Source organism: Anguilla anguilla, chromosome 7 (assembly GCF_013347855.1).
Source record: "Anguilla anguilla isolate fAngAng1 chromosome 7, fAngAng1.pri, whole genome shotgun sequence".
Classification (NCBI taxonomy): domain Eukaryota; kingdom Metazoa; phylum Chordata; class Actinopteri; order Anguilliformes; family Anguillidae; genus Anguilla; species Anguilla anguilla.
In genome coordinates, this window is record NC_049207.1 from 51,135,039 (window position 1) to 51,156,189 (window position 21,151).

The 21,151-nt window shown below is 42.8% G+C and overlaps 1 protein-coding gene across 17 annotated transcripts in view; it reads left to right on the plus strand.

Moving 5' to 3' along the window:
• The window catches only part of LOC118231730 (adhesion G protein-coupled receptor L3-like), a 219,281-nt gene that overhangs the window by 50,194 nt on the left and 147,936 nt on the right, over positions 1–21,151 (plus strand). For all 17 annotated transcript variants that reach the window (XM_035425857.1, XM_035425861.1, XM_035425858.1 and 14 more), the window contains exon 3: positions 15,224–15,362. In XM_035425857.1, coding sequence (XP_035281748.1) covers positions 15,287–15,362 — 76 coding nt within the window. In that variant the 5' untranslated portion in view covers positions 15,224–15,286. The remainder of the gene's footprint in view (positions 1–15,223; positions 15,363–21,151) is intronic.

Consider the following 21,151-nt stretch of genomic DNA (forward strand, 5'->3'; position numbering starts at 1 on the left):
TCAGCAGGCCTGGGATTGTGGGATTTTGGAGGAGTTCAGGGGGATTATGTGTGCTTCCGAGAGCTGTGCTCTGGAGCGTGCGCTTTTGAGGCCCCCGTCCCACTCTACAGCAGGGTATTAAAAACCCCTAACACCCACAGTCAAGTCACATTTGGCGCTCTTTAGGTTGATGGGGATCGCGGTTGACTTTCACTTTATAATTTCCTTTTTTTTTTTCCTTTGTGGAAATTTTTTCTTGTCGTGACATTTTTGGTCAATGCAATGCTTTCATTTAGTTTTTTTTTTCCTCCCCCTTTTGACCCACTGCCTGAGCTTAATGTTCTGAATGTGTATTTGTCAAACAAAGTACCATCACGCACGGTTAGGAATACTTAAGGAGCGCGGAACTGAGATAGATTAGCTCACCTGTGCACTGGAGGGATTTGAGCACATTTATATGAAATGGTACATCATTGATTTTGTTTCATTTTGTTCTGGCTCCAGGGCTTGCTGTGCAATTACTTGTTAGGTTATCCATAGCTCTGCTCTTTCAGCGTCGGTGTGTATAACAATTCACAGAGTGAATACCAATGCGTTGTGGGAAAGAAAAGTGCTCCGCAACATTTAAGGGAAATATCTGAATTTTAGATTCGCAGAAATGATTTTACTGACGTACAGCTAGGTTACATTTCTAATATATTACTGGTAATGCGAAGGTCATTTTAATGAGCGTTCGATTTTCTGAAAAGCCTAAGCGTGACATGAATAGACAACACCGAGCTTTTCTTGATGCGCTATGATGCATATATGGCCAGAATTACAATGCGTTCGAGGGACGGTATGGTGATACTAAATGGTAATCAAGCACTGTAAAATGGATGCCCGCATTTTTCCACGGGCACGCCTGCACTTGCTTTACATGAAATCTGTTAAAATGGGGCCATTTTCAGGTTGGCCTTGCTTATGTTTTCCTTATTTTTATTTTCCAATGTGAACCTGTTGTGATTGTTGCTAGATTGAGACATCATTGCCATCAGAGATTACAATATGTAATGAAGTAATATTATAGATGAAATTTGTGTAAAATTTCACCTGTAATATACGAAAAAAGTGCATTTCTAAAGCCTAAATAATGCTGATGTAACACTTGCCAAAGTCATCATTAATGCATGGTATGCGACACTAAAGACTCACATATTGGCATTAAAACCTATGTCGCCTGCAAAATTATGTTAGAAATGCTATAAACAAGAAAGAACCGTGTGCCAGTTGTCATGACTAAATGCTTATGGACAGCAATTTGTAGCAGTCTTATTGAATTCCCAATAGAAAGATATTCCTGAAGAAAAAATCCGAGAGATTTGTCAAAACTATGTTGAATATCATGTGTTGACTGAGACTGAATGGTGAGGCTGTAGACTATTCCATTATTCTATTGTGTTACACTCGCGACCATTTCCCTAAATGAGTCTATTGATTGAAAATAAAATGATGTCTGTGGAACCCTGCTGGTAGTGACAGTACGCCAGTTACTCTTGAGAGCGAAAATCCAGATTCTACAAATGACTGGAATTACACAGACTCACCTCCAAAGGTTGATGAAGGCTTGCAGCAATGGGGGGGGGGGGGGTTACGTGGATTTGTGCCAGGATTCACCCCCCCCCCCCCCCCCCCTCCTTTCAGCCAGCCTCATGACCTGGCCTGCCTCCCTGTTTCGTTTAAACAGAGGAACATGCTTACCTTGGAAATGATGGCTCGACTGTCCCCACTACTTACAGGGGTGTTTTTATTGCGACAAAGCACAGTCGTCTACCGTGATTGTAATTCTTATAAGTGTTATAAATGTGCTTATGTTATAAGAGATATAAGTGGTAGCCGTTTCATCTCATTTAAAGAAAAGATAAGCAGACTGTTTTAGGATAGTAAGGGAAAGGGAATTCTTAGTTGTGCAGTTGAAAAGTAGCATTATCTTCATTAAGTTTTCTCGGCATTATTTCCTATAGCGAGACAATTATGTTAAGTTCTTTCCTTTTATTTACACAGCTATGGTGTATATATTATTTACTGGAGTACGGAGACCATCCTTTTTGGCTGAAAGGCACTTTGAGTAAATATTTAATCGCATATTTATGCAGTGTACCACAGCTCAGCAAACACTTACACCGCACTTTGTATTCAGGAAATGTATCTAACTGACCCATCCCCAAAGACAAACATAAAATAAAATGCAGTAATAACAACAACAACAACAACAATAATAATATTTGTTCATGTTATTGAATGGACTAAACAAATTTATTTGTTACAGGACAGACTCAATAATATGCAATAATATTGAAATTTGTAATGGCTAGTATTACAGTTTCTCCCAACAGCTAAGTCCATTTTCACAAAACTGTGAGCACAAAACCAAAAACCTCACACTGATCTGTATAAACCTCAAACTTCTATGGCAAAACCAAACACTCCCCTCAAAAACATCTTCCATCCAAATCAAACATTGGCTTCAGATGGCACACAAAAGCTATCAAGTCCAGACAATAATAAATACCCATTACACTGGTGAGATCAGTTCAATGCGCTACTGTAAGCACTAGGCTACCTGCCACTGCAATGAGTTGGGAACCATATGCTTTTTGAGAACAAAATTTGTATATTTTGAAGTTAGCAACATCATATGACTGGTATCCTCATTAATTATGCAAGTGGGCAAGTAATAGAACACTATGAAATTCAGAAATGTTACTGCAGTCAACTGAAGTTGGGCGAAAAAGAAAATGTAAAAATATGCAAGTCAAAAGCAAAGTACAGGAAACAAGCACATGCAAAGTACATTGAATTTATCGTCAATAACCATGACGCACATTTCACATTTTAGAATGCTTTGTACTCTGGTGTTGTAAAAACAGGTCCTAAAGGTCCTGGGTTCGAATCCCAGGCTTTTCTGTGTGGATTGAAATTTGCATGTTTCCTCTGGGTACCCAGTTTCCTCCCACAGTCCAAAGACATGCAGGTAGGCTAACCGGAGACTCTAAATTGCCCATAGGTCTGAGTGTGTGAGTGAATGGTGAGTGAATGGTGTGTGTGCCCTGCGATAGATTGGTGGCCTGCCCAGGGTGTATTCCTTCCTCTCGCCCAAAGCACGCTGGGATAGGCTCCAGCACCCCCCGAGACCCTGCCCAGGATAAGTGGGTATAGATAATGGATGGATAGATGGATGTTGTAAAAACAGAAATTGATGGGGGAATGTCAGACATATCAGAGCATAATGAAGTAACTAAAGGTAGGAATGACCATCATAAACTAGGTTTGAAATTATTTAATGATGTCAGAAAAAAAAGCCATTGATTTTATTTTAATGTCACAAAAAGACTCCAGGGTTGGGTCTAGGGTTATTTCAGGTAATTCCTTTTGAACTGTGTCAATTAAGGTAGCTGATGAAAAGTGAAATAGAAGGGATCCCAGCCCTGTAAGGCTGCTTTGCTGATTGTGATTCAGTCTGGATGTAGAAGAAGAAGCTTGCTGTCATGGACGACTCCTGCGTGGGATGGTGATGCTCTGATTGGAAACTTATATCATGAGAGAGTCTGGACTCTCTTGCAGTTTATCTGGACAGCAGTTAGCTTCTTGGGTTTACCATAGCTACAACTGAACAAATATGAGGTTGTGCATGAAAACATTATGTCTAGAAAATAAGTTACTCTCAGGTGGGACAGTTGCTAGATGGGAGTTTTTTGTTCAGACGTTCCTGAATTTGAGAAAGCTACTGAGAAATCTTTGTATGAGAAGTGATGTACTATAATTGATTGAAGTGAACTATATGCTTTTGTTCAAAGGTTCTAACCTTTCGGTCTGAGAACAGAGACCCTAGGGTAGGTTTACTGAATACGTTCAGAGACACAAATATTCCAAATGGTCGTATTTATGTGTTTAAACAGCAAACAAAATGGAGGTGGCGGCACGTGCTAGTTAATTTTATTTATTTGTTAGTTTGTTTTCTCCCATATTTTTTAAAATTAATTTTCCAAGGTTTGGATTTTTTGTGACACAGTTCTATGGTAGCAAACCACTCACTCAGCCAGTGGAGAAAGAATAGGTTTTGCCTGCTGCAGAGGGCGCAACAAGGGCCGATCCGTTTCAAGATTTTGTGCCAACTTTTGTTCTGAAGTAGCCTATTTAATTTGTCTTGATCTGACATTTGCATAAGCACCAGCCATGGCCCAGACTACAGGTGTCTCCTAAAGATTTTACTGTGCTCAAATTCAGGAGTGAACCGGCATAGTTTATTGAGCTGTAAAAAAAAAAAAAAAAACACTATGGTAATTGGTTGGAACGAAAACCAGCTCACAGACCAGCCCTCCAGGACCGGAGTCTGGTCTAGTGTCTAACTAGAGCAAGCATCGAGGATGCATATACTTGTCTGTGGCATGCAGTGAGTGAGTTACTTGTCCATAGCCTCTGGCTAGTACCGTGGTAAATGTAAATCAAGCTGGAAACATGTTCCTGATCACCCTCCGGCACAACGGTATTCTTTTTTTCAACGGGGGACTGCGGTTCGAAATACAGGATTGGTGGAGATGACTCCAAACTACGGTCCTTCACCAGCAAACTGTACTGTGGACTGAGGACGGTTTCTGTACAGTTTGTCTCTAGTTGGTCCAGTCCATTATGTCCTGTCTGTTCTCTATGCATTTTCCCCCTGGCCTTTAGCTGGGGGGAAGTAGCTGTCAGTCAAAGTGTCGGAGATACTGATATAATTGGAGGAACCGTGTTCTACTTCTTTTCTTATTGTCCTGTATGATGAATCATCGCAAAGCCGAAAAACCCACGGATGGTTAGTCGGAGAGCTGATCTGCGAGTGGGAAGTTTGAAAAAAAAAAAAAAAAACAGAACAAGGTCGGCGTTCCTACCGAACAACACTTTTTAAACAACAAAGGAACCGTATCTCTTTGCTTGGTCCAAACAGCATCTACCTAATCCATTAGGTTACACACTGGGGCATCACAAACCTGGGATACCCAAAAATCCCCGCACAAACACCGCCTGCCCGACAGCTCTCAGGACGAGAGGCAAAGCAAACAGGCCGCTATCCACCAGACATACTTCATCAAATATTTTCAGATGGAATGCAAACCAGAAAAAAGCTCTACAAACACTGCCGCCGGCACTGCCTCTAAATCCTGTGTTTTTCCTGTGCTGAGCTGGTCACTCTGTCCACTCCCACCCCTGTTCTAATTGTGTCATCACTTCCTGTTCCCCAGTGACTGGGCAACCTGCCTCGAGCCAAATGAACAAATGTAACAAAACAGCTGGCCGCTGAAACAGAAATGCCTGTTTGTGTGTGCGTGCGCGCGTGCGTTTGTGTGTGTGTGCGTGTGTGTGTGTCTCTGTGTCTTGTGTGTGTGTGCACGCGCACATGTGCATTTGTGTGTGACTCATTGAGCATGCATTTTTAATCCTAATGATAGCCTCTATTTTTTAATCCTCTCTATAAAGCATTATAATGGGCCATTTTTGCACAATGGTCTTATTGTTATGAGGGACAATGAGACCAGGACGAAAATATAAAGCTTGCCTTTGATGTAATATTTTAAAATGACTTCCTTAAATAAGTAATCAAGTTTATGAATTATGAATGATTACTCTATTGTGTAATATATTGTGAAGCGAAGTTTTTTCAAATTAAATCAATTTTATTTGTATAGCTCTTTTTACAGAACACTCACACAGAGAGGCTTTACAGAGTGGCAATAAAATGACAGCAAAAAGAGCAAAAAAACAGGCCTGAACCCCCAAATAGCAAGCGCATGAAGTAAAAAAGAAGAACTTCCAGGGAGTCTTATTTCTCTAGGTTTAAATAAGCTCTGATGTTAGAATAGGCCATTAGTCATTTTTGCTGACATATAAACTAGTTTATCTTTATTGATCATCAAAAACCTCTTGCTATGTTACTCAAGCCTGGGACAGCTACAGAAGGTGGGTAAATTCCGAGATGGTAAAAAGATGGATGAGAAAGGCAATTTAGTTGGGCAACAGAATGTGTGTGACAACATGTATGAACCAAAATGGAGAGTTGAACTCTTGGTCCAGCCCTCACATGTGTGCAGCGCTTTGGACAAAGTGCTTGACTTCTGTGTGGCTCAGGAGGTAAGAGCGGTTGTCGGGCAGTCGGAGGGTTGCCAGTTCGATCCCCGCCCTGGGCGTGTCGGAAGTGTCCCTGAGCAAGACACCTAACCCCTAACTGCTCTGGTGAATGAGAGGCATCAATTGTAAAGCGCTATATAAATGCAGTCCATTTATCATAGTAGTGCCTTTTGCCTGATGGATCGAAAATTTTTGGTGATTCTTGCTACTTTTCTAGAGATTATGATGGCAACATAAAATCACTGTGCAGACACAGTACACTTTAAGTTTTTAATTGTGTACACTCTTGGAAGTCTGCCTTGTAAAATTCAGAGAATACGTGATTAAGCTTTGTTGAAAACTACCAAAATGTACTTTTATTTTTGAACTTTTTTTTGGTGGATGGGGGTAATTTACTTTGAAAACCTCGTGAGTGATGCAAAATGGAGGCACGTCAGCAAAGCCTTTTCAGTTTTCTCGAAAGGCCAAACCCACGGGCTGCTTCCTCCAGCACTGCGAGGGAGAGAGGAGGAGGAGGAGGAGGAGGGTCCCGCGCGATGAGAGAGAACAGAACTGCGCACTTTCCCGCCATCCGTCATCCCGTCAGGGCGTTTACGCCTGAGCATTAAAGCATGGAAACCCCTCGGCTCTCTACTGGATGGTCGTGCCATTATGAATTCGGAGTCCACGAAGATAACATCAACATGTGACGGGAACCAGCCCTGTTCTGCTGACTGAAAGATAACGCTGGATGTTAAAGACTTGCCACAGTGCGTGAGCAGATATTTACCAGATATGGTCGTTCCTTTAAATTTATTTAATTCATTTATTTTTTGTACTTAAGAAGTTTGGAACGTATTCCGAACACGGTGACAGTTACTCTTGTCAGCCTCCTTGTTTCAGGCTGTGTTATTTATAATTTAAATGCGGAGGGTCAAGTTATTTGCTCTAAATGAGACAAATTCACTTCAGACTAATTACACCCAAGAGGGGAAGTCCAGTGTAGACAATACATCACCCATGTCTGTACTTTTTGAGTGATTTACTTTTGTCAGATTTAGGGGTGAGCAAAACTTTAGGGGTCTTCTGGAAACTTTAGACGGAGAGGAATAGAATCGGGTAGGCTGTTCTTTTACAGTACGTCCTTTACCATGTGTTAGCCTCTGCTTTTTTTTTCCCATCTGGTTCATTCATGTGAACGTGAGACAAATGTATAATCTTTGGATTAATCCCAGCTCAGTGATTAACTGCCAGTGCACTGATGACTTTGATGAATGTGTCATGACTAAGTACATAGCACACTGCATGCTGTGAATACCTGCCGTTGGATTCTTTGATTGCAAAGCAGCAAATTAAACTTCCTTGCTGTGGGAACGATGGAGCTGTTTTTTTGTTGTGGTTTGTTTGTATCCTTGTATCCTAAAAAAATAGGGACTGAAGTTTCTAAGAGTTTGAAGGACTGCTTCATGGTTTAGTTGACTTTTGTTCTTATTATTGTGAGGTCCGTTGGGTCCTCACAATAATATTTTTCATAACAGACATATTGAGCAATAAATATGTAATCCTCCATGTCTAGCACAGATGATGTTATTAGACTTGCCAGCCTGAGGTGTCTGTGACTGTTGGATGGTTGTCAGCCAAATCTCCCCCCATTCCCCCAGCCACCACCCAAACTCCCCCGCCGCCCCCCCCCTCCCCCCCCCAGTTCCCGCCGTCCCATCCCCCTCCCCCCAGCTGAAACCAACTGGTCCCGGAAATGCCTGCCAGCCTGAGAGAGAAGCCTACAGCGTGGCTTTGCTGCCAACGAGTCAACAGAGACTGTGGCATTACAATAGACTACACTGAATTAATCATACCAGTTCTGAAATGAATTTCTGCCCGACCCTCGATGCACTGGGAAGCGCGGAGTGCCAGAGTTTGCTTTAAAGATTACACACAGTCCTTCCTGGCGGCCCTGTTGCGAATGGGGAAGCAATATAGCCTGTCAGGTTGATCCGAGGAGAAATGGGAAAGCGCACCTCTTCTTTGCTTTGAGATCTGCACACTGACAGAGGCGCCGCTCGACGCACTCCCCCGGAAAAGAAAGCCGCATTGTTGTGCGGAAAAAAACGCCAGGACGGATCAGAGAGAATGTTGGGAAAAAAAATTTCTTTCCTGGGCATCAATGAGAGGATATGTTTTGCCGCAAATTCGGTGCCGTCGCAGAATAGGAACTGCGATACGGAAGTTTCCGAAATGTATTCGGAATTAATTAGGCCGTGTGTCACGGCAATAGGCTGAATTTTATCAGGTGCGTTTCAGGAGGCATGAAATAAAATAAAATGAATATTCCTTTATTTTTGTCAAGCAAGTTTAAAAAATAAGATTATAGAAAGGGGAAATGGAACATGAAATGTGTTTTCAGAAGATTACTTATTTCCTTAAAATGGAATAAATAGCTTTCCAGCGAGGAAGAAGTTGTTTTATCACATTATACAGACATGTCCAGCATCAGTCTTAAGTTTGATTGCAAGAGAACTTTTAGTAGCTTAAAATGCTGTGAGTTGCAGAATGGGGGGTTTGGGGTTGGAATGATTCGAAGGGCCCTTACGGACAGGGGCCTTCAAAAATGATTAGAACTTCGCATTTCCTGGGGTGCCCTGGGGTGTTGGGGCCCAATAAGAGGTCTTTGCATGGGGCCCAAAATCCCTGCCGGCACCCCTGCCCACACCTGTCACTGTGCAGTACGAAATGGCGCTTAATATTCTCTGCACTGGCTTTGGCCTTGTTTGTCTCTGAGTGCATTCTGTACACCCACCCCAGGGCCTCTGGCCTCAGAGTGGAAGGTTACAATCGTCAAAACCAAAGCATATATTTCACTTCTGTCAAGTATAGTACACCGTACCGCTTTTTCAAAAGGTCTGATAGCAGGGGTGATCTGATCACTGAACACTCAAGGGCAGATATCATATCCAAACCAATCAAGTGCAAATGTAGCCTCCTTAAAGTCTCTGTCGGTGTTGTTCAGCCCTATAATTCTACCATCAGTGATATGGTTGTGCTAGATTTCTTAACAAATTGATGCAAGCACAAAGCTATGTTTTTATTATTATTATTAATAAGTAATTAATTTTTGTTCATTTTTATTTAGTTCCATAGACCAGCAAACACATTACAGAAATCTCCCACCCCTATATTAGATATTAGATCATTGCTCACGTTGTAACAGTAATTTCACCTCTTAAACATGGAAAATAAGTGTTTGTGCTTTGGTGGCCCAGGGGGGTGGGGGTGGGGTGTGGGGGGGGGGGAGGGTTGTACTTGGCTCTTTCTGCCTGTTTCTCCGCCCCTCTCTCGGCTTTACTCAGGCGAACAAAACAAATGAAGCCGGTGTCAGTGAGTCAAATTGGAACGCGGTGTTTTGGCTGACCCCTTTCTTGGGGAGAGCTGTACCCTCTCTCCTGCCGCACACTCGGGAGGGGGTGGGGGAGTCAGGTGTGGGGGGTGGCACACTGCTCTGGTTTTGTAAGGGATTGCTTTACCTTTTGTAAGGCCGTAATTACGCTAATCTCACATTGCCGCCCCTCTCGCCCCCTACATCTCTATAGGGTCTTGATGTGCAGAACTTGCTCTGTGTGTAAGGAGGATCTTGAGTGACAGCTGTAGGAGACTTGTATGAATGACTAAACACAAAATAAGGCTGTCCAGATAACCTTGGCAGGGATAATTTTATTGCCGTCGATGTTGATTTAGATTTTTTGATTGGCTGTTGAAATGAGGGATTTAATATGACTACATACTCAAATGGGCTTTTAAAGCATTTTTTTAAAGGCTTTAAAATCATTTTGTAATTGTAACTAATGGTTAATTGTCATGATCTCATTCTGTATGAATACCGGAAATGGCTTGCTGTTTTGCACGGTGAACACGCTAGTATTTCTCTGTCAGAAAATAGTTATTATTAAATACTGTTACTGTTAAATACTTTAAAAAACAGTCATCCTAAAATTTGCTAGAGGCTAAATTAAAAGGCATGTTTTAACAGTATACACCCACATTGTTATCATGCAAAAATGTTTTGCTTAATATGCAAACTGTATTACTGAAAAAGATGTGAAAGTGTTTGCTTTTGAATTTTTAATGAAAAAAAAGAAACTGTGAATACTTTCGATGACAGCGTTGTCAAGTGGGAAAAAAGGAGAATTTTCAAGCATTTTTAAATTCAATCACATTTAATGTTTGACTAGGTCAGGAAAAGGCTGGAAACTAAATCATCTTTAAACAGAAGTGTTTCTTTCTTTCATCTGGTTTGACATTCAATACATTTTACCCCGAGATATGTGTTTGATTTGTGTTAAAATGACACATGGCTTGTCTGTGTATGCCAGCGGTATACTAGCTAACGTTGTTTTATTCAATCAACAGCACATGTTCGTAAAAACGTTTCATCACATAAATGTGTGTGCACGTGTGCGTGTGTGTGAGTGTGTGTGCGTGTATGTGTGTGAGTTTGTTCGTGTGTGTGCGTGTGTGTGCGTGTGCGTGTGTGTGAGTCTGTGTGCGTGTGTGTGTGTGAGTTTGTTCGTGTGTGTTCGTGTGTGTGCGTGTGCATTGACAAGCAGCCCTTTGAATGGATTTGAATGGGATTGTGACTGAAGGAGTGAATTTTGTGTTTCAGGCGGGACAGTCTGGTTTAAATGTAAAATTATGCAAACAGTCGCTGGGAATATTTCCAGGATTAAACTGCAAGGGGGGACTTCAGCCGGTAAAGAACACCCAAGGAAATACTTTACCAAAACACTGGAACAGTGACTGCCTCACCCTGGGCTCAGTCGCATGGCTAATGGTCAGTTGTGCTAATGTGTATGCTATATGTGTACTTACTAAGAATTGCACTCGTCACATATGGTGACATGTTGCAGTGACCTTTTTCAGCAGGAAGAGGTTTGCAGGTCAAGATATACCCGGATAGAAATAGAACATAAAAGCTTCGACATCCTCAAAGAGGAGAAGGAGGTGGTGATGACGTCATCTTCGCGAGCGCACTTGGCCCTGTCCAGCCTGCCCGGGCCATTCTGTGTTCATTAGCAGGGCAAGAGGAAGCCTTTGATAAAGCATGCGCTGACAGCCTCCTCATTAGAGCTGGGTGGCTCCGCAGACTAAAGCTGGGGCAATTATCAGTCACTCAGCTGCAAAGGGGATCTGACAGGCCAACACCATTCCTGATTTACCAGCTGACAAATTAATTTGCCAGGCAGTGCTTTTGGACACATGTGCAGTGAATGTTGTGTGCACATTCTTGTCAGAGTTAATGTTCTTTGCATACACTCTTTTTTTGAGAACGAGTAACCCTGGATTGTGGATTATTCAAACATGCAGAAATAAATAGTGTATGTGATAAATAAGAAAAGCAAAGAAATAAAGAGAACTAAATGTTATGCATACTTGTATGTTGGTGGTCAGGCAGCAAAATCACTTTAAAACAATCAGTACAGTCATGGATGGACATCCATTGCAAAACTGTTTATCATGCTGTCTTCATGATTCAAAGGATTACAGCTGTATACCTAAAAGTGTTATGCAACGAAGCGTTAATGTGTTTGTGCTATATATAAAATGGCGGCTAAACGGTTTGTTTTCTCCATCTCCTTATGGGAGTCTCATAGGGTGACGCACAGCAGCCATCGGTGTTGACGCATGCATTTTCGGTGGGAGCGTTTTCAAGTGTTTTCCGAGCGGCCATCTTGGGAATTGCTTGTCGTTCTCACACGGATGTAACCAGACGGGAACAGGAAGGCTGGTACAGTAACTAGGAAGCCTAATTAAAGTACCTGTACTGAGCGTGTTACAGCATGTTTCAACGTGTACCGTAGACAGGAAGCGTGAGGGGTTAAGCCCCACCTCGTCTAGTGTTCGCACGTGGCGTAATGTCTGATTCTAGTGCAATGGTTGTGAACGTCTTTTCAAATTCAGTATTACAATTCAGAGAAGACCCATTTTCCCCTGTTTGACAGTGGCAACTTTTTTGCTCTAAAGCAAGTTTTAACTGAATAGTTTTAACTTAATAACTTTCTTTGCTGATATCATTAAAGAAAAAATATCTGATCATTATGCAACTTTACACATGACTTTGTATAGCTTAGCCACATTTTGCGTTGTGTTATTTGAGCTCATGCTGATGTAGGGAAACTTACGATACTTAATTAATTTGCGTGTTAATCATAGCATAACCCATCTTTGCACCTGGGGTTTAAATGGAACATTTGAGGTAAGATGTCTCTGAGGTATAGGTGTGTCTCCACACCTGGGATTTCAGGTGCAGTTACAACCACAGCACCACCCACAGTCCACATGAACCACCTCAACCTCCACCTGCTCGCTTTTTCGATAGAACTTGTGCGATTGAGCCTGTAGTGGCCCAACGGCACAAACAGCAGCTCAGTCAACCAGAGCCAGTCAACCTATGCCAAAGAAGCGTGTTTCATTCTTTAATATGATCAAGTTTAGAAGAAAAAAAAAATCAAATATTTGACCTTTCCGTGCTAACCTTTTTGATTTTCTGAGGTGAAGGCATTGAGTAAATGATTGGATGTTGGTTTAAATAGGTAGAGGCCAGTATTACATTCAGGGTGATCAATACTTTCCATTACAGTTGATGGATTTCCAATCACGATGGGTGTATGTTCCTTGCATTAGAAGCCAGCAGGAGTCAGACAGCCTACAATTGCCTTATGCATTTCTCATTGTGATTTGCTGTGCTATTTCTTTCATTTCTGATTAGATAGCAATGGCTGAATAACCAGCAGATACCGACCATGGCAGACAGGTATTGTTTTGTCATTAATTACTGTCTTGATCAGCTTAATAACTATTAATTGGATACGCTGCGATGGTACAATCAGTTTAGACTGTCGGGGTTTTAAAACTGTGGCAAAAACGCACAAGAGCAACACTGACAGAAGGTGCGTGGTTAAAAAACCATGGAAATTAATGAAGTAGTAATATGCGACGCTACTCCTGTCTGTTGGGATCTGTTTTGAAAGGGGGTGAAAGTACAGGCGACTAAATGCACCTTCTGTGTAAATGACTCGGTTTTGGGCTCGGAGCCAGACCGCTCGCTGCCTCGCGTGTCTGCCGTGGGACATTCCCAAACCTGGAAGAGGCAGAGAAATGATCGCGTGCATCCGCTTAATGAAATGAAAAGGGCTGTAACTCTGAGAACTGGATACTAAAGCAAGGAATAATGTTATAATTGGAGAAATAGCTCTGCTAGACAGAGGGTGTATAAGCAAAAATAATACATAAATAAATAAATCCTTGTGTGTCAAGAGTTCTGTTCATACCTTTTTTGAAAAAAAAAAAAAAAAACCAGTCGTACTTTTGAAATAGAATGGAGAGAGGGAGGGAGGAGAGAAGTTGTGTGTTGAGTGACAGACGCAGTCTCAGTGGGGGCTGTGTAACCACACGTGAGACCCATGAGGGAGGGAGAACAGCATCACCGTGGGGACGCCGAAGCTCGTCCTTTCAGGTTTGATTTTGCCACCGGCGTCGCGGCGGCCATGTTGTTCCCGGAGCTCGTCCAGACTGTCTGCGACAGCTTTGGCGCAAACAAAAAAACCGCCCAAACAGACAGCGGGGAAGAGGCGGAGACGGTTTGTCTCTCAGCATTTGTTTATACTCCCCCCCCAGCCCCCCCCCCCCCCTCATTCTGCCTTCTGCCTCATTTTCATACGCGCTCACGGCTCGTGGCCGTCACGGCGACGGACTGCTGTTGTGTTAGCGCACTAGCACGTAAATCACGTTTACCCCGTGGCTCGGGACACGTTTCTTTGTGAGGCGGCGGCCCGGGACTGGGGGGGTCACAATCGGGGTCTTAGTCACAGTCTGGAATGGAATGGAGAACGAACATGACTAAACAGCTCGAGAGAAAGGCTGGAGTTGTGACACGGGCGAACTAGCTATGCGTTATTTACCTCTGTGTCTGTTTTAGCAACCGAATGTGCTTACGTGTGATTGTTCCTAATCTAATTTGTGTTGCTGGATTATTATGGAATAGCACATTCACTGTGACAGGCAGCTGATGTCATAACTCTCCAAATGGAGAAAATTTCCTGATGGCCTCACTTAAACTCTGAGAACTCTGGTATCAGAGGCATTGTCCCGTAGGACTTGGCTGTACTGAACTGTGCTAAAGTTTTCATATGTAGATGCTTTTTGAGATAAGTATTCAATGTTCCTATGTGTTGTTTAGAAAATTAGGTTTTCTGTTTGATTCTATTTGAAGTGTACAGTAAGATGTTGCATGACCCTCATGGTTTGCATTTCAGCTCAGGAGAAGCATCATTAGTGGAAATTGTTAAAATAATTGGCTGTCCCATTGCCGAAAATTTGCCTTTTTTCTCCTAATTGCGAATGCGATCAGTGAACATTTTTGTGAAAATGTTATGAATATTTCGCTTTTGATTTCAAAAATGTTGCTTAAAATGTATTCATCACATCATTAATTTTATTCCTCTCACAGACCTTCGTTATTGCATGGGAAATGGGAAATGAGTATAACAAATTGCACGCTCCACTCGAGCTGTCTGACGTTGGCCCTAATCAACACTTCTAAACAGAGCAGACCTTCATTCTGGGAGCACAGCATGAAAAGCAACAGACATTTACATGCAAGTGTAGAATACATTCCATACAAGGCATGCAGACATCTTCACCAATCATGGAAGAGGATCTAGAATATTAGAATGTTGGTGTTATCCTTGAATCCTTCCCTCAACAAACTAGGGCTCATGCTAACAGACAGAGGTCTGGGAAAGATCCATGTGACCCTTTCATTTGTTGGGTTGTGGAGAAAAATCCACCCTTGTCCTACAATGATAGAGAGCCAATCCAGCCAGGAGAGCACTTCCCATTAGATCCCATTATAAGGGTCTTTGGGAAAGATTCATGTGTCCCTTTCACTGCAGATCGTATGTGATGCCATTGGCATCCCCATCAGCAGTAAGGATGGGTTCGGCTGTTTTTGTCCTTGATTCATTCTCCTTCGACCGTAAGCGGTTTGACCGCTGCAGACCGAGACCTAACCGCCATTTTTTTTCCCTTTCTTCCTTGTTTCTCATTCGTTCCCTCTTCTCGCCTCCAGGCCAGCTTTCGGACCCCGAGTGTGAGAGGAGCGGTCGGGAAAGCGACATCGGCTCGATCTCGGATGGGAAGGCGGACGTCTTCAGCTGGAGCCATGTGGACGGCGCTGCTGCTCCTCCTCAGCGCGCTCTCCGCTTTCGGTGAGTCCCTGCCCCCCCCCCCCCCCACATACCACCCCCACCCCCCCCCCCCCCCCACCCCCCGATAAGATCCCCTCGGAGTGCCTTTCTCACCCTTTCACAGATTAAAACAAATTGAAAAGCGCCTCGGTTTCCCACTGTTTGGGGTTCGCCTTCGCAACGATTGTTTTTTGGAATAAAATAAATTAAGTCATTTACATTCAGATTAAGCAGAAGCAAAATCAAGCAGGGGTTTTTGGGCCAATGGCCTATAACGGTGCTAATTTGATACTTCAGGGCCGGTGAAGGAAATTTGAGCAAATTAAATCATGGGCTTTGGTGTCTAATTCAAAACAGGCTTTGGAGCATCGTTTGCCTTGTGGTAATGTTCAACAGGAGTGGTCTTATGGCATTTGTGAAACTGGTTATCTCACAGTGCTCAAAAGCATTCAAAATCTTACAGGCCCACATATCAAGTAGATTATCAGCAAATATTTGTATGTAAATTTGCCAATATTGCACTATTTGTTAACTATATAAATCTAGTCCTAACACATTTTTCGATATTTTTTCTGGCTGTCCTGACATGACCCATACATCTCATTTGAGAGTCTCAAGAGCATGACTTCTGTCTGTCTGTCTATCTATCTATCTATCTATCTATCTATCTATCTATCTCTCTATCTCTCTATCTGTCTGTCTGTATGTTTGATGAATCTTTGAAGTATTTATTGTTGGAAATTTGAGTCTGCTGTTTTTGATTGGTTGAAATGAGGACTACTCAAATTGCTGTCTGTTCTACCGTCGTACCTAAATCAGGCAGGATGTAGTCCTCTGGTGATGCAGTGGCTTAATCGAGTGAAAGCGATCTCTGCATTCACTATGACTGCTGCTTATGTTGTCAGCGGTGCACATGCTTCTGTGGGGGATGTTGTCCTGCTCGGAGATAATCCTATTAAGGTCTTCCCTCTCTCACTTCCTTTGAGGGAGAGTGAATGCTCTCTCTCTTCTCCGTGTGGTGCCTGATTAGAACTGTGTGTCGATATCTGTATCAATATCTATGCATCCGTGTGGCCTTGTAAAATTTATGTACCTGTAGACAGGGGGATGCATACCCAGGAGAACATGGGGAGGGGGAAAAAAGAAGAAAGGTTAATAATCGCACATGGTTTATTTAATTCAAGGAATTAATGTCACGATGGATTCAGTTCCAATCAGCCACAGGAGAGAATGAAACGTAAGACGACAGTCGGCTCGGTGTTTAAAAAAAAAAGAGCTGAGCGAGGGATCGCGGTTCTGTCATCTGGTGATAATGAAAAAGCGGGACAGAGACACATTGCTGTCTATTAAGTTCATTTATTCAAGTGCGTGCCTGTGTGTGTGTGTGTGTGTGTGCGTGCGTTTGTGTGCGTGCGTGTGTGTGTCTGTATGAGGGCGAGAGGATATTAGAGAGAAGTGTGTGTATTTATTTAATACGAGGAGAGTCACAGAACCGCCATCGTTTGCACATGAAGCAAAAGCCTGGCAATAATAGGTAACTTTAATAAACATCCAGCCGGCGCTTCCTAAAGACCAGAGAACACTTGAGGCTGGCGCACGCCTTTTCCGCAAGATGGAAGAAGTGAAGGCGATCTGGCCGCAGAGGACAGGAAGTCTGCGGTTAGCCAGCGACGCCCTGTGAAAGCGCCCAGCTCTCTTTGTCTTTTTCCTTCCGTGGCTGAACGATTGGGAGGTAATCGACCGTCCGACCAGGCGTCCACGGGGGAAAGCGAGCTCACGTCCCCAAAAAAACTCCGGCGGGCCCCGGTGAGGAGCACAGCCGCTTGGCGGGTGGTCGACCGCCTGTCGATACCCAACACGCGCCGAGCGAACGCGTTGGGGAGACGGCGAACGTGTTCGAACCCGGGTCTAATACGTCTGCCAGGACTTTGCCTCCTCAGAGGCTAGTGAAAGTGGAAAACACTTCTTCTGCAAGACCCCTGAGGATTTTCGACGAAACTGACCAAAATGCACAGTCATGTGAAAGCTGGATCTTTGTCCTTAATGCTAGTGGAACTCTCGATTGCATCTTTTTAAATTGTCAGTTAAATCCCGGCGTTTTTTTTTTTGGTGTTTAAAAGGTGAAGGTGTTTCATGTGCGTGTTCGACGCAGGTCAGGGCTTTGTGTCAGAAGATGCTGAGGAATCCTGCCGCACGCAGGTTGAAAAGCGTGTTCCACGAACGGTTACACGCGTCAAACAGGGTCTGTTATTGACTCAAGGTCTCTGAGCTCATAGCCAGCGGATGTTCAGCAATTGCGTTTGATCTCCCTGAACCTTCGCATTTAGTTTCACTGGAAATCTGTAAACATGGGACTATGGTGAAAACAAGAATGGTGAAAGCAGAATTTCCTGAATGTAATTTATTTCGGACCTTGCATTATGAACAAGTTCACAACATACTTTTGAAGATGTTTAATTTTCCTTTTCATCTTCGATCGCTTGAATTGTGTTGTGGGCTCCATACAGATATTTAATAATTATGTGCTCCTAGGTCTGAACAGTTTATTGACATTTTTGCGATGAAGTACTTTTACAGCTTTCGAAAGGCAAAATAATATGAGCACAACAAAAAGAACATTGTGTATCTGTGTATTATTGATTTAAAAAAGATGAAACCAGTAAGCACAGATACATTTTATTGGCTGTGTACAGTTGGAGTTTCACGGTTAATATTTTGTTACTTTGCTCACGCGGTGCACAACTTCTTATAAGAGCGGATATTCATCTACTGCCCTCTTCGCAAGTGGAAATTAATATTCAGATCGAATTTTCCAATCTTGCAGCAGGTGCAGAAGCAGGCCATACAACATTTCCCTTGAAGGGCAAAAAACGAGAGTACGGTTTTCTTAGATAGCACTCTCTCGTGTCACAGTCTCCACCCTCTGTACACAACGAAAACCGCTAACCTTTAAAGTCCCTCAAACTCGGTATTTGTCTTCGCTACCGTTGGGCCATCTAAGGCTAGCTCAATGTGAACCGCGTCCGAAGACAAATCGACCACGACTTTTACAAAAAAAAATGATGCTCACTTTAAAAAAGTAAAAAAATAAAAAATCAATCTATGTCCCCAGACATTACAGGCAGGGTTTTGCAAATGCAGTCCTCTTGATCAAAATATTTTTGCTGAAGTTACGCTCTTAAATCACTTTCTTTGCGAAAGTGTTGCCATTTTTACCACAGGGGCATTCCCTTATGTGCTTGATTAAAGGGGTGATCAATAAACTGCATTTGTATTAAAAGAAAATTAGTTTTCATGTGCACCCTGGCAGTGTTGTTTTGGCTCTGGACAAATTTCAAATGTTCAAATGATTAACAATTGCTGTACCCTATAAAACTGAAGTATTAATTCTGCCAGCTACAAAGAGGAGTCTGAAAGGTGGTAGTTTTTGTTTGCAGGTAGAAGTACAAAATTAAATGTTATTCTCTGTTGTCATAGCTACAGGGGGGTCACAGTGGGGGGGGGAAATGGAACTGACTACCCAGGACCCTGGGCTGGGGGGGCTGCTCAAAAATCCCAGATTAAAAAGTTTTCTTTGGTCGGAAACTTTAAGGAGACCCACAGAGACTGCATATGCACAGGGTCCAGAATTTTGTGCTGCCCCCTTATCTTCTGGTGCTCCTTGCTCTGGATCGGCTGGTGATTGAAGTAGATCAAGTGCAGTATTTTCCTGCTGGCTGCGGATGAATCCGGCCAACGTGTGGCGTAACCAGAGGATTTTCTCTTGGGCTTTGAACTAATGACCTTGGGCCACCTGCAGAGGCTTTCACTGAGTTATATAACCCATGTCTCCTGTTTAACCCTTTAAGGTGTGAGATCACACATATGTGATTAGAATGTTCTTAACTGAACATTCTAATGATGATGTAACAATCGCTGCTGGTAATTGAAAGCAGTGGAGTTCTAGAACACTGGCTTTGAATTTTGAAAACATTCCAAACCTTCTCTTCAAAGGGTTAAAACTTACATTTTACTCTTTACTGTTATAAGCATTCGGAAAAAAACACTTGGGTGCTTAGCTGATATGATTGAAAGGCCATTTTTATGAATTCAAAGGCACAATTTAAAGATTTGCTAACTCACAATACAGCACTTGATTTAGAGTGACGGCTAGCATAATCTTCCAATTAAATCAGATGTGTTTCATGAAAGCTACGGCGTTTTAAAGAAGCGCTATGATTGCGTGGCATTGCCGGCGTAATAATTCTGCACAAATCGTTTGAGGCCTTGTCTCGTGAGGGGTGTCATTTTTTTTTGGGAAACGTTTGTAGCGCTTTTCCCGCTTTTGCATTACGGAAAAATCTGCACTAAAGCCTGTTTTTTTTTTTTTCCACTTCTCTCAACTTAACCCTGAACCTACCTACCTACCTACTCCACATGTACAGTATCCGCACTAAATATGTCTGTTTCTGTTTAACTGCATTTCTTTTTTTTTTCTTTTTTGCGAACCCTTAGCTGACCTTAGAAACGGTCCAACCTTTAAAGTCCAATCATCCATCACGCCGCTGTGAAATTTTTGTTGACGTCTCCTTTGTTGCCGGCGTTCCGACTGCGGGAGCGTCGGCGTTATCATCGCCTGCTGTACATTAGAGCCCCGGTGATGGATGAGGTGTCCGAATTTTCCGCACTTTTTTCCGGAGGCTGCGCTCCTCTCCCAGATGTACTCCTTCCCAATTCACCTACTTTAACACCTCTCTGCCGCTGTCACCACGGGGATGAAACTCAAATAAATATTTAAAATCGAAGTGCATGTTTTAAACTTTTTTTTTCCCCCCTGATGACGCACACACTCATACCCACACTCGCGCGTATACACACACTTACACATGCACACCCACAACCACACACACACACACACACATACCCGTGCATACACACACACGCGCACGCACAGACACACACCACACATACAGTACACACATGCACACACACGCCCACATCCACACACACCCACACAAACACACACACACACACACACACACACAGTTGTAGGCCCCCCAGTTTTCTTCCTCACAGGTTAAAAGAGCACTAAATCCTACGTCTCTGGGAGCCAATCCCCTTAATACACTATCTGGCAATGCTGATGGTGGAGATACTAGAACTGATTGAACCAGGCTGGCAGCGGAAGAGCTTGCAGAAAAATACCGTTTTATTTCCAGTGTCAGCCCCACATCTGTACCGATAAAATAACAATGTTTTTGGGTAAGGAATGCATGTGCAAAAATGCAGGTACTCGGAATAATAACAGCAGCGATGTATATGAAGACGTGTTTGATCCATTTTTGTTTACTGAATGCCAGCGATGTGCATATATTTGGCAGTTGGCTTCGGGAATTGTCATTTATAATTTGGGGATTAACTATGATGACACCGGTGCCTGGAAATGCTGTTGTGGCTCTTTGGCAGTACTCTGACAAACCCAATTCCCAAATAAGTGTCATCGCAGATATTGCAGAATGTGTTTTGTGTTTTGGATGCATATGGCGCTTTCCTGCAAACCCCTACGCTTATCACTTATCACACTTATCAGCACGAAGGTCACAAAGGCCCTTGTTGTCTGATTACCACTTTAAATTCATACCCAGTGAGTATTGTATACACCCTGTAGGCAAACATAGGCTGTGTTGCTGCACAAAACATGTTAGCTGATCTGTATATTGTCTGTATTAGCCAATCAACATAGCTGTACGGTAGCTGTCTGAAGACTAATTTAGATTGAATCTGAAATTAAATATATATAACATAATGTATATAACACTCAAATATGGCAA